Source organism: Salmo salar, chromosome 02 (assembly GCF_965601325.2).
Source record: "Salmo salar chromosome 02, fSalSal1, whole genome shotgun sequence".
In the NCBI taxonomy this organism is placed as follows: domain Eukaryota; kingdom Metazoa; phylum Chordata; class Actinopteri; order Salmoniformes; family Salmonidae; genus Salmo; species Salmo salar.
In genome coordinates this window covers 55,842,626-55,857,123 of record NC_138292.1, presented here as the reverse complement: position 1 = coordinate 55,857,123, position 14,498 = coordinate 55,842,626, and the positions used below count along the sequence as shown (strand labels likewise).

The following is a 14,498-nucleotide window of genomic DNA, read 5'->3' as shown; positions in this document are numbered from 1 at the left end:
AAGTTTGCAGATGACACCACAGTGGTAGGCTTGATAACCAACAACAACGAGACATCCTACAGGGAGGAGGTGAGGGCCCTCGGAGTGTGGTGTCAGGAAAATAACCTCTCACTCAATGTCAGAAAAACAAGAGAGATGATCGTAGACTTCAGGAAACTACAAAGAGAGCACCCCCCAATCCACATCGACAGGACAGCAGTGGAGAAGGTGTAAAGTTTTAAGTTCCTCGGTGTACATATCACCGACAAACTGAAATGGTCCACACACACAGACAGTGTGGTGAAGAAGGCACAACAGTGCCTCTTCAACCTCAGGAGGCTGAAAAAATTTTGGTTGTCACCGAAAACCCTCACTAACTTTTACAGGTGCACAATTGAGAGCATCCTATCGGGCTGTATCACTTCCTGGAAAGGCAACTGCTCCACCCACAACCGCAGAGCTCTCCAGAGGGTGGTGTGGTCTGCACAACGCATCACTGGGGGCAAACTACCTGCCCTCCAGGACACCTACAACACCCGATGTCACAGGAAGGTAAAAAAGATCGTCAAGGACAATAACCACCCGAGCCACTGCCTGTTCACACCGCTATCATCCAGAAGGCGAGGTCAGTACAGGTGCATCGGAGCTGGGACAGAGAGATTGAAAAACAGCTTCTATCTCAAGGCAATCAGATTGTTAAACAGCCACCACTAGCACAGAGAGTCGGCTGCCTACCTACAGACTTGATATCATTGGCCACTTTAATAAATGGAACACTAGTCACTTTAATAATTACATATCTCGTATTACTCATCTCATATGTATATACGTCACTATCTATTATTTACTACCTATTGCATCTTAGCCACTCTGTCACTACTCATCCATATATTTTATACTTATATATTCTTATCCCATTCCTTTACTAGATTGTGTGTATTAGGTTTTGCTGTGGAATTGTTAAATATTACCTGTTAGGTACTGCTGCACTGTCGGATCCAGAAGCATAAGCATTTCACTACACTCGCAATTACATCTGCTAACCATGTGTACGTGACCACTTTGAAATTAGCCGTTTTGCTAGCAGGATTTCTAGAAGGCTGCTCACTTGCACAAGGTGACTTCGTGATCAGAGCGTGCCCCGAGAGAGACCTTGCGCACAGCTCCTGTGTGTGTGGGTAAATGGGAACAATGGAAAACTTTCGGGAAATGTGAAAGTTGTTGTGATCAAAAGCACTAAATACGAATTACTACAAGGTTATACATGTTTTTGTTGTTATAGGACGAGTTTGCATACTGATAGGAATTAATACAGTATGTAATACATTTAGGAACAGTATATACAAGGATGATTCATGGTGATAATAAATTGTGAGATACATGATGCATTTAAAAAGGCTTGTCATTGCATTTCATAGTGTCAATTTAAAGAGGGATAATAAACGATCCATTGAGCCATTGTAATGTATAAATGAGACAATACTGGTTTATTGAACACTTGTAACAGCTATGTAATTTGAGAGAATATATTGTGCATTTGTGAAACATTATATTTCGTACCTATGTAAATGGCTGATGACTTTATAAGAAAAGACTCATTACAAGTGACTTGAAGCCGTAGCCACATCTCCGTGTTATATATATATATATATATATATATATATATATATATATATTTCTCCCTTTTAGGGGTATAACACAAACATTTAGTTTCCAACATCGTGAAGACCTAAAACCAATCCTAATTTGTGATGTTTTTAACCACAGTGGATAGAGACTGGTTCGGCCACCAATTCGGGGTCTTGTTTACTCCACCAATGGGATAATCCCCTTTTACTCAAACTCGGCCCTAAGTGGCTTGAGATGAGGAGCCGTGCGTCGCCTCACGTCTCTGGAGCTATTCCTGTTGTGTGAAAGCCTGCGTCCTGCTGGTGCAGCAGCGGTGACATTTCTGAGTGCTACCTCACAGTAACTTCACACTAGGACAGTGACAGACGTACCTAGCGCCAAATCATGTCAAAGACGCACAGTTGCAGCCACATACCTGCAGATTTTTGTAATAGAGCTGGTAATCTGGGGAAATGAAAAGAAGAGATTCTTCCAGAAATAGGTACTCCTCGGGAGTACTAAACTCTGATCCATAATCTGTATGTAGAAGCACTGGAAGACCAGACCATATCTTTTTTTCAACAATTGAACAGACGAGGAATCTGGATTAGTGTAGCAGTGACCTTTGTTAACCCACACAATATCCTTCGGGTAATCTGTAGCGAGCAAGAGAGCGCGTTTTACAGAGGCCAATTGGGAGACGTTGGTTTGCGCCAATTAGGTAATCCACAGCAGCTCTCTTCTCCCACTTGGCAATGCCCACGTCACAAACAATGCTTCCTGTCCACCATACTGAGCCTTGTCCTCGAGCACAAAACTGTAGCGTATCCTCTTCTTTCCAGTAACATTCGCACTCTTCATTTCTACAGCCTAACATACTGGGACTACGAGTGAATCAAATTGTAAATCAATGAAGTTTAGCATGGATGGGCTATTACAGTCTGGTCATACAGAAAGGAGTCTGAACACCAGAAGAAATAGAACAAGGGAAAAACATTTAAGTAACTTGTCCACTCTTCCTATGCCAAATGGACAGCAATAGCCTAATGGTAAAGCTATAAGAGGAGATTACAAGGGAACAGGGTCTCCTGTCCAAAGACGCTCTGAAATCCCTTCCTGTGCCCTTCACATTTACCCTACTGCTGACTCCGAAACCTGGACTGAATGTCCCTGCCTCTCTCGCCCTCTCCTTAACAGACTGGCACAATTAAGCCAGCTGCCTCACCTCAAGGGGATTGGACTAACTTACCATTAGCACATCACACACTGCAGAAGAAAAGGGCTTGGTTGGATTAGATCATGTCCAGATAACACAACAAGCACCAACGTGTCCCGGTCAGGGAGAGGAACACAGAGAGTTGGACATTTCCTCTGAGCTTCAATGCCATACAACTCTCCTTCCGTGGCCTCCCACTGCTCTTAAAGTAAAACTAAATGCATGCTATTCAATCGATCACTGCCCGCACCTGCTCGCCCATCCAGCATCACTACTCTGGACGGTTCTGACTTAGAATATGTGGACAACTACAAATACCTAGGTGTCTGGTTAGACTGTAAACTCTCATTCCAGACTCACATCAAACATCTCCAATCCAAAGTAAAATCTAGAATTGTCTTCCTATTTCGCAACAAAGCATCTTTCACTCATGCTGCCAAACATACCCTCGTAAAACTGACCATCCTACCGATCCTCGACTTCGGCGATGTCATTTACAAAATAGCCTCCAATACCCTACTCAATAAATTGGATGCAGTCTATCACAGTGCCATCCGTTTTGTCACCAAAGCCCCATATACTACCCACCACTGCGACCTGTACGCTCTCGTTGGCTGGCCCTCACTTCATACTCGTCGCCAAACCCACTGGCTCCAGGTCATCTGCAAGACCCTGCTAGGTAAAGTTCCCCCTTATCTCAGCTCGCTGGTCACCATAGCAGCACCCACCTGTAGCACGCGCTCCAGCAGGTATATCTCTCTGGTCACCCCCAAAGCCAATTCCTCCTTCGGCCGCCTCTCCTTCCAGTTCTCTGCTGCCAATGACTGGAACGAACTACAAAAATCTCTAAAACTGGAAACACTTATCTCCCTCACTAGCTTTAAGCACCAGCTGTCAGAGCAGCTCACAGATTACTGCACCTGTACATAGCCCATCTATAATTTAGCCCAAACAACTCACTTCCCCTACTGTATTTATTTATTTTGCTCCTTTGCACCCCATTATTTCTATTTCTACTTTGCACTTTCTTCCACTGCAAATCTACCATTCCAGTGTTTTACTTGCTATATTGTATTTACTTCGCCACCATGGCCTTTTTTGCCTTTACCTCCCTTATCTCACCTCATTTGCTCACTTTGTATATAGACTTATTTTTCTACTATATTATTGACTGTATGTTTGTTTTACTCCATGTGTAACTCTGTGTTGTTGTATGTGTCAAACTGCTTTGCTTTATCTTGGCCAGGTCGCAATTGTAAATGAGAACTTGTTCTCAACTTGCCTACCTGGTTAAATAAAGGTTAAATAAAATAAATAAATAAATACAAAGGTGAAGATAGGGCTACAATGGGAATGTCAGTGAATGACAAAACGTGTAGGAGTGCGTTTGTGTGTGCGACCACACTTGAGAGACTCAGACATGGTCTGAGACAGAATGAATGGGTCAACTGACTGGGTTAACACTCATTTGTGATTAAACATGTACATGAGACCCAGTTGTCTGTGTTGGACAAAGGAATGCAAATGTGTTGGATGCATGGAGCTTTACAGTTTACATGGAGTGAATTGAAACTCCTTTTCACCACTAGGGGGACCCTGGCACACCACATCTGGCTACTGCAGCCAAGGCTCTTCTTCTCAGGCTGTCAGAACGTCTCGTTGACTGTGCCAACCCTAGCAATTCAGACAGTTTGCACAATTGCAATACGTTTTCGTCATTGGCATTTCTACCAATGCTTTGAGCATACAAATGAATAGAGGATCTCTATGGCTTTCTCAAGCCACGTGTAATGGTGGTGTTCCAGCTTCAGGTGATATGGAGGCAGGGCAGAGGCAGTTAAGTCCTGATCGTTTACCCTCCAGACGGGGTCACGTCCAGTCCAGTAATCTCCCTATCCAAAGCTTCTCCAGTAACCGAGCTAAGCTCAGTGGCTGCCCGGGCCTAGCTGAGATGTTAACGCTCTCTCTCTCGCCAGTTTTCCTAGAAAACACCTGACCAGCTCAATGGAGATTAGCAGTGGCGGTTGTGTTAGCTGAGCAGGTGTGTGTACGTGCGCTCCTGTGTGTGAGCCTGTGTGTGTGTGTGTGTGTGTGTATGTGTGTGTACCTCAGCTCTGTAGGGGAGGAAGAGGGCGCTGGCCAGGTTGCCGGTGATGCCAGAAAGGACGTAGATGATGGAGATGCGGACCCAGCCAGCCAGTTTCTCCAGGTCTCTCAGGATAGTCATCTGGAACACTACAGACACCAGGCAGTGGAGGAGGCTTCATAGGGAAAGGGAAGAGGCCAGTCAGAGGACAACACATGGAAATAGGCTTATAGGCGCACATACCGTAGGCTTATGCTATATTAACACACACACACACACACACACACACACACACGAACCCCAGCACGTGCTGTAATCTCCTCACTAAGTACCCGTATCTGAATCATGTGGGGGGAATCCTCTCGACGCAGTATTTGCTGTTAAGGCCATACTTAGGGACTGTGGGATACAATGGGATATCCCTGAGTTCACACTGACCATGTAAACTGACAAGGAACAATCAGAGCCGTGTAGTAGGCTACAACTAGGGTTACATAAAGTATTAAAGGCCCAGTGCAGTCAAAAACGTGATTTACCTGTGTTTTATATATATATATATTTCCACACTGAGGTTGGAATAATACTGTGAAATTGTGAAAATGACGATAATGCCCTTTTAGTGTAAGAACTGCTGTTTTGGTGGGATGGAGTTTTGCAGGCAGTGCATTTGTTAATTGTTAATAGACCAATAAGAAAGAGAGTTCCAAACCCCTCTGCCAAAAAAAACATTTGAAGTTTTCCCCTCCCCAGACCACTACCAGATAGTCTTAGCTAAATTATTGCTTGAGAAATTGCTCTTTGCTAAGAAGCTATTTTTGACCATTTCATTATTATTCTTTTTTAAATCACAGTAAGTTAATGAATTGTTACCCGGAAATGATTTGACTGATAAAACGACTGCATTTGACCTTTAACAGAGTATTACAGAGACTTTCCTGTTCAGGTCAATTGGTCAGCAAAATCCCATGACTCTACCTATGGTGTTTGGATTTGCACTAAGTACTGATGTGACTACAGTCAGACGACCCGAGGTCGACATACTCTTACTGTCAAGCACTTTAGGCTAAAAACAATATCATGTATAGAAAAGTACTATAGAAATACAGTGTATGATTACCCTGCGTGTAGGAACAAGGAGAGCCACAGCCTGTAGACCTGGTCAGGGACGTCAGGGTTGAGGAAGGGCAGGAGGCCACACACATCATCCAGACAGTGGATCTGTTAACGAAGAGAGATCCCCGGATCAGATAGGGAGCTGGCTGTCATTAAACACACCCTGTAAACAACGCCCACCACAGGACAGACAGACACACACCCACCTACCTGGGAACAGAGGGTGGCCTCCTCGTGGAAGTAACCGTGCATGAAGGAGCAGTACTCTCTCGTAGTGATCTCACACCGGCCCTTAGTTCCTATGCAGCAGGGTCGTCCCTTGAGGTTACAGTCCATGTGTCTGTAGCCTGTTAGGTTCGTCTTGCGGGGGGAGGTGCAGATCTGGGATCAGATGGAGGGAGGGTGAGAAGAAGCTAGTGTTGGTTTCCACTGATCTAAGACCGGAGGTTACGATGGTTCAGTAACCTCTCATCCACTGCTGTATTTTAATACCGGCGGCTTACACTGTACAGCGGGGTGCAACATTCTGTAGAAATGGAATGCATGACGATGTCTGTTCACGCAATACATATTAGCAGGGCTGTCAAACGGAGCATAACATTGGCTGATCCTCCTGTCACTCACCGGCCAATGTGTGATGTCATCGGGCCAGATGTGAGGCTCTGCGGAGGCGGGCTCTTCACAGGTCCTGTTCCCAGCATGTATCAGGAAATAAGATAGCAGGAAGACACTTTATGATACTCTCTTGAGTTAGTTTTACCTTGTCAGGTCAGGACAGTGTGTGTGTGTGTGTGTGTGTGTTACCACTGTAGTTATAGCAGAACAGCATCAAAGACAGTACCTGGGGTCCTGGTGACACACAGAGCCTGATGACCTCAGAATGTCCACATCTTCATCCCTCCATTTCATGAAGGTGGCCAACGACTCCTACACACAGAACAGAATAAACACAAGTTTACAAGCATTCACCTCTAGGTGGCAGGAGAGAGTGTGTGTGAGTGTGACACAGAGAGCGAGAGAGAGAGAGAGAGAGAGAGAGAGAGCGTGGGAGTGTAAGTGGGAGTACAATAGTGGTTTGTGTGTATGTGTGTGGGTCTACAGTATTTGTGTGGGCCTACAATAATACATATGCATGTGAGCCTACTGCGTACGTGTGTGTTTGCGTACCGAGCAGTCGTTGCTGAGGGTCTGGACACAGCCAGAGTTGTCGTTCTGTACACAGCAGCCTGACTCTCTCTCCTGGTCCTTGGCTTTCTGGATAAGACTGACTATTTGGCTGTCCTTGCGGATACACGGGGAGAACTTGGCTCCAAGGTGGATTAGGTCCTCCTGTGAGGAGGGATAGAATACAGGAATACACTGTTAATCTGACAACCAGACACATAATTGACATAGCAACCAAAAATAGTTAACCTAACCTGGCAACCCCAGCACAGTTAACCTAACCTGGCAACCCCAGCACAGTTAACCTAACCTGGCAACCCCAGCACAGTTAACCTAACCTGGCAACCCCAGCACAGTTAACCTAACCTGGGAATCCAATAAAGTTAACCTAACTGGGCAACTAAGAACCAGGGCCAAAAAAAGAGTTAGGCTTATTTAAGTAGTCAAGAGATCCTATTTTGATAGTCAACCATACAAAAAGGTAGCATCTAGTGCATCACAGTACAGAACAGACAAAGATAGTTTTCCACCAAAACCACAGCTACAGTTATTTGAGTTCTAGCCACCCACTAGACGAGTCGTGTGGGACCCTTTACACTCTTCATACTGTGGCCTATGTGGGATGGTGTAGTGGAGCCATGGTCTTACTTGATCAGAAAACACCCACTTTTTCACCTGACACCCTACATAGACCATAAACTGTAACATGGGTTACTGACTGTCAGCCCACCACATTCTCTGAAATGAACATTCTGTATCACTGTCGAAGTGGATATGAACCTGACAAGTGTGAAGTTTCTCAAGGCAAAATGAAGTCAGTAAGTGTGAATGAGTCAGAAAGTACTTTAGTACAGTCAGAAAGTATTTTAATACAGTCAGAAAGTACTTTAACACAGTCAAAAGGCACACTAGTACAGTCAAAAGGCGCACTAGTACAGTCAAAAGGCGCACTAGTACAGTCAGAAGGCACACTAGTACAGTCAAAAGGCACACTAGTACAGTCAAAAGGCACACTAGTACAGTCAGAAGGCACACTAGTACAGTCAAAAGGCACACTAGTACAGTCAAAAGGCACACTAGTACAGTCAAAAGGCACACTAGTACAGTCAAAAGGCGCACTAGTACAGTCAAAAGGCGCACTAGTACAGTCAAAAGGCACACTAGTACAGTCAAAAGGCACACTAGTACAGTCAAAAGGCACACTAGTACAGTCAAAAGGCACACTAGTACAGTCAAAAGGCACACTAGTACAGTCAAAAGGCACACTAGTACAGTCAAAAGGCACACTAGTACAGTCAAAAGGCACACTAGTACAGTCAAAAGGCACACTAGTACAGTCAAAAGGCACACTAGTACAGTCAAAAGGCACACTAGTACAGTCAGAAGGCACACTAGTACAGTCAGAAGGCACACTAGTACAGTCAGAAGGCACACTAGTAAGTACACTGCAGTAAGTGAGTAAATAACTAGTTAATAAGTACCAGTGAGTCAGTCCAGAACTTCTTTAGCGTGTCCTGTTGATGCCTAAGTGCGTCTCCCACCTGGCACCTACCAACACCACAGCAGACGTAGCCCATCAGATTCAGATATGGGTACAGAGTGAGGAGATTACAGCACGTGCTGGGGTTCAGGTGTGTGTGTGTGTGCGCGCGTTAATATAGCATAAGCCTACGGTATGTGCACCTATAAGCCTTTCCCTATGACCCTACATGTAAGTATGTATGACATGTGCGATAGAACAGCAGTGACTCACAGAGCCAGGGCCGATCCAGAAGTTCTCCTGCTGGATGAACTTGACACTCTCATAGATGCCTTTGTTCTTCAACACCTGTGGAGGGAGACCAAGAAAACACAGTCAGGAGAAACAGCACAATAGATCACTAAGGTAGCCATTGTGGATTAAAAGAGTTATGCCAGAAGCCACCACAGAAACCACTGGATTACAGAAGCCATTTTGGATCCTATTAGGGGGTCCAGTTGCCTAGGCCCTGTGGGACTCCTCACCAGTTCAGAGGTGGAGTGTTGGGCGAACCCCACAGGGGCAAAGCCATAGGTAGCACAGGCCAGGATGGTGATGACCACGTGGACGAAGGTGATCCAGTAGGTGAAGTACGGTCTGAGGGAGACGACAGAGCAGGGTCGTTTTACTTATTCGATTGGATCATTTGAAAAATGTACACAACGATATCACCGCAGAGCGAAAATCACGCATGTGGTTCTCAAAGATGAATGAATGCCCACTAAATGTGAAGTACTAGGTGTGGATTGTGTGTGTGTGTGTGTGTGTGTGTGTATGAAAGTACTGTACGTATTGATATCCTTCCCTCCTCACCTGTGGCTGCTGAAGTCGTCCAGCTGTTTCTGCACCTGGCTGCTGATGCTGCGGCGGTACTGACGGTTGAGCCACTTGCCCACCACGCCCATGCCGTACTGCCGCTTGGGCTTGTCAAAGGCAAAGTGCTTGACCTGGGAGGCGATACGACGCCCCCGCTGCTGTGACCCGGCCTTCTCAATATGCAGGGTGGGGGTTTTAGACACGTCCCTACTGGGACACACACACACACACACACACACACACACACACACACACACACACACACACACACAGGGAGAGAGACAGACACAGGGAGAGAGCGAAACGCACACAGAGACACAGGGAGAGAGACAGACAGAGGGAGAGAGCGAGACGCACAGAGAGCGAGAGAGAGAGAGAGAGAGAGAGAGAGAAACATGAGGCGAAGGGAAGGGTTGAAAGAGTGGAGGAGAGAAAGACAAACTTAAAGTCAAATACTGTAGAAGCCAACAAGACTTTATCAATCTAGGTCTTTTAATCATTCTCCCCATCCCTTTAATGGAGGCTACTTACAGGCTCTGGTAGGGCTCATGGTGGTCTCCGTAGGAAGCCGACATAGGGGGCGACTCGAACACATCATCAGCCATGGAGTACAACTCCTCATGGGCATCCACCTGAGAGGGAGAGCGAGTTGACGTGGGGAGAATGTTATTGAGAGGCCCACAGAAAACCAATCTCTTCTCAACTGTCTTGACGTAGAAAATGCCACCCACCATTCTGCACTAATCATTCCGTCGACTATCCTCCCCTACACACCATCGTCCCCCTCTACCAGTCCATATAAATCACTACATACTCCATCACACACGTCTCACACCAACAGTACAGGATCTGGCTTTCTTAACCTACTATCCTCCCCAACCCTCATCCCACATAGCCCTCGCCAGCCCATACATCTCTCCAGACTACATCCCTCCATCTCTCTCACGCCAACGGTACATCCAGCAGCCGGTCCATTACTTTGGGAGCTGGACTGTGATTAATCTGGTAGCACATACAGACTGCTGGAGGAGAGAGGAGGGGACCCAAAATAGCCACTTGACATTGTGTTAATTATCTCATCTGTGTGAACTAGCACAGTGGCTAAACTGAGACTGACTGCTTTCACCTGGAACACAGAGCACAGACAGAGACATATAGAATTGACAGAGAGAGGGGAAAAGACAGACATATAGAAGAGACAGACATATAGAAGAGAGAGGGGAAAAGACAGACATAGAAAAGACAGGGAGACATAGAAGAGAGAGACATAGAAGAGACAGAACTAATACAAACAAAAACATGCAGACGGAGGCAGCGAAAGGAGAGGGAGAGAGAGAAAGAGAAAAGAGAGACTGAGGCACACGGAGAGACAGACAAACCGAACGAGAGACAGAGAAAGCAAGAGAAGGACACAGAGAGAAAGGTAGACAGAGTATCATTACCTTGCTGAAGAAGACGGACCCGTGAGTGTCTGCTGAGTCCACCGTGTCCTCCTCCAGCCAGCTGGGCCGGGCGAAGCTCCGCCGGGGGAAACTACGACCGGTCTGGGAGCCCACTAGACCTGAACGACCCTGAACCACACACACAACCAGGACGTTAGTGGGACAACATCAAAGACTAGCATGTGGGGAGAGACAACTCAACTCAAATATGACTGTGAAGTAGAGTACAACATACACAGATCAACATAGCAGTCTTTTAAGCAACAAAAAAAAATCAGTATTTATGTCGGGGATGTAGATACACAAAACCATCAAACATTCATCTGTATTTCGCTCAATAGCAACACACATGCACACACATGCTTTTGAATGTACATTCAAAGGTAGTCTAGTTTCCACTAACGATCCCCAGTGATGATCAGGTTGGAGAGGAAACCCCATCCACCCCGGCACACACACTTCACCTAACGTGTCCCCCCCCCCCCCCCCCCCAGTGCCCGCTCACCCTGAGTAGGTTGGATGCTGCTCGTATACTCATGCGGGCGACAGACTCCCTCTTGCGTTGGGGCAGACGGGCGTAGCCCCCGGAGCGCTGGGAGGTGAAGGAGGACAGGGAGGTAAACCCCGGGGTGACGGGTCCCGTGTGGGGGGTACGGGGAGGTCGGTCCGTCTCATCCGGGTAGCGGAACGCTCGCCCCCGAGCTAGGGGGTCCACAATCTGGGGGGGGTGAAAGAGCACCAGACAGACAGGGTACGTTCACGCTGATTAAACAGAAATAAAAATAAATAAATAAACTAATTAACTGTCACATCGTTAGCGTCATCACAAATAAAAGCTACATTGTAATGCTGTAATCCTCAAGGAGGGGACATTTAAGCTAGCTGGAAACTAAATCATGAAAACATTGCACTCTACAAGAGCTGACACAGAATTACACTGACGGCTCCACATGAAAGCGTTACTGATGACACAATGACATTCACACATCTATAACCCATCTACTATGAGTGTTCTGAGTGTGCGTCTGTGTGTGTGTAGAGGTGTCAGTCAGCGTGAGTGTAGACGCTCGTTATGAAATCTTACCCGAGTCTTCATAGGTGTTGACAGAGAGCAAAGGAGAAAGATGAACAAAAAGAGAGATTGGGAGAGAGAGAGAGAGACCCGATAGAGAGACAGACAGAAATAAGTGGGCAGAGAGTGACAGACAGAAGGAGAGAGACAGAGAGAGAGAGAGTCGTGGAGACGAATAAGCACCCAGGAGTGAGCGGGTGTGTTGGAGTCGGTGGAGGAGAGCGGAGTGTGTGGGGACTAACAGAAACACCACGTCTGGTTGGGGCTCAGATGTAAGCCTACCTCCTGTCAACACGGTGCCCCGCTCTGCATTATTTAGGGCAGGCAGAGGGTGCACTTCACTTCCCCTTGAGTGGCACTACTGCCGCCCTTCCTCCACCTACTCTCCGTGATCTCTCCATTATGAGTAGAGGTCCAAAAGCGGAGTCTAATCGGATGTCGGACACCGAGACAAGTGACGATAGCGTCTTGTTAGGTAAAGTTGATTTGATTGTGCAACAAATACAGTGGCCCCGTCTACAAACAGTCCCTTATCCCTCACTCTCTTGGCACTGCTAATACAGTGGCCCCGTCTACAAACAGTCCCTATCCCTCACTCCCTGGGCACTGCTAATACAGTGGCCCCGTCTACAAACAGTCCCTTATCCCTCACTCTCTTGGCACTGCTAATACAGTGGCCCCGTCTACAAACAGTCCCTTATCCCTCACTCCCTGGGCACTGCTAATACAGTGGCCCCGTCTACAAACAGTCCCTATCCCTCACTCACTGGGCACTGCTAATACAGTGGCCCCGTCTACAAACAGTCCCTATCCCTCACTCCCTGGGCACTGCTAATACAGTGGCCCCGTCTACAAACAGTCCCTATCCCTCACTCACTGGGCACTGCTAATACAGTGGCCCAGTCTACAAACAGTCCCTATCCCTCACTCTCTGGGCACTGCTAATACAGTGGCCCCGTCTACAAACAGTCCCTATCCCTCACTCTCTGAGCACTGCTAATACAGTGGCCCCGTCTACAAACAGTCCCTATCCCTCACTCACTGGGCACTGCTAATACAGTGGCCCAGTCTACAAACAGTCCCTATCCCTCACTCTCTGGGCACTGCTAATACAGTGGCCCCGTCTACAAACAGTCCCTATCCCTCACTCCCTGGGCACTGCTAATACAGTGGCCCAGTCTACAAACAGTCCCTATCCCTCACTCCCTGGGCACTGCTAATACAGTGCATTCAGAAAGCATTCAGACCACTTGACTTTTCGTTATAGCCAACTTCTAAAATGGATTAAATAAACGTTTTCCCGCAATCAATCTACACACAAAACCTCATAATGACAAAGTCAAAACAGGTTTTTAGAAATTTTTGTGAAAGTATTAAAAGTTAAAAACAGAAATAACTTATTCACATAAGTATTCAGACCCTTTGCTATGAGATTTCGATATTGAGCTCAGGTGCATCCTGTTTCCATTCATCCTTGAGATGATTCTACAACTTGATTGGAGTCCACCTGTGGTAAATTCAATTGATTGGACATGATTTGGAAAGGCACACAACCTGAGAATTTAAGGTCACACAGTTGACAGTGCATGTCAGAGCAAAAACCAAGCCATGAGGTCGAAGGAATTGTTCATAGAGCTCCGAGACAGTATTGTGTTGAGGCACAGATCTGGAAAAGGGTACCACAACATTTCTGCAATATTGACGGTCCCGAAGAACACAGTGGCCTCCAAGTTTGGAACCCCCAAGACTCTTCTCCTAGAGCTGGCCGCCCGGCCAAACTGAGCAATCGGGGGAGAAGGGCCTAGGTCAGGGAGGTGACCAAGAACCTGATGGTCACTCTGACAGAGCTCCAGAGTTCCTCTGTGGAGATGGGAGAAACTCCCAGAAGGACCACTATCTGTGCAGCTCTCCACCAATCAGGTCTTTATGGTAGAGTGGCCAGACGAATGCCAAGTGTCAACTCTGAAGGAAACCTGGCATCATCCCTACGGTGAAGTATGGGTGGCAGCATCATGCTGTGGGGATGTTTTTCCAGAGGCAGGGGCTGGGAGACTAGTCAGGATCGAGGGAAAGATGAACGGCACAAAGTACAGAGATCCTTGATGAAAACCTGCTCCAGAGCGTTCAGGACCTCAGACTGGGGTGAAGGTTCACCTTCCAACAGGAGAACGACCCTAAGCACACAGCCAAGACAACGCAGGAGTGGCTTTGGGATAAGTCTCTGAATGTCCTTGAGTGGCCCAGCCAGAGCCCGAGCATCTCTGGAGAGACCTGAAAATAGCTGTGCAGCAACGCTCCCCATCCAGCCTGACACAGCTTGAGAGGATCTGCAGAGAAGAATGGGAAAACTCCCCAAATACAGGTGTGCCAAGCTTGTAGCGTCATACCCAAAAAGACTCGAGGCTGTAATTGCTGCAAAGGTGCTTCAACAAAGTACTGAGTAAAGGGTCTGAATACTTATGTAAAATGTGATATTTATGTTT

General features: G+C 46.8%; 1 protein-coding gene across 3 annotated transcripts in view; it reads right to left on the bottom strand.

Annotated features, from left to right (window-relative positions):
• Positions 1-14,498, bottom strand: part of LOC106588262 (inactive rhomboid protein 2) — a 38,001-nt gene that overhangs the window by 3,741 nt on the left and 19,762 nt on the right. For 2 of the 3 annotated variants that reach the window (XM_014177111.3, XM_014177119.3), the window contains 12 exons: positions 11,449-11,661; positions 10,944-11,072; positions 10,033-10,133; positions 9,499-9,711; positions 9,171-9,282; positions 8,920-8,994; positions 7,170-7,331; positions 6,844-6,929; positions 6,627-6,690; positions 6,213-6,383; positions 6,007-6,107; positions 4,911-5,064 (listed from right to left, as the gene is read on the bottom strand). In XM_014177111.3, coding sequence (XP_014032586.2) covers positions 4,911-5,064; positions 6,007-6,107; positions 6,213-6,383; positions 6,627-6,690; positions 6,844-6,929; positions 7,170-7,331; positions 8,920-8,994; positions 9,171-9,282; positions 9,499-9,711; positions 10,033-10,133; positions 10,944-11,072; positions 11,449-11,661 — 1,581 coding nt within the window. The remainder of the gene's footprint in view (positions 1-4,910; positions 5,065-6,006; positions 6,108-6,212; positions 6,384-6,626; positions 6,691-6,843; positions 6,930-7,169; positions 7,332-8,919; positions 8,995-9,170; positions 9,283-9,498; positions 9,712-10,032; positions 10,134-10,943; positions 11,073-11,448; positions 11,662-14,498) is intronic. The other variant, XM_082965038.1, reaches the window with a different exon arrangement.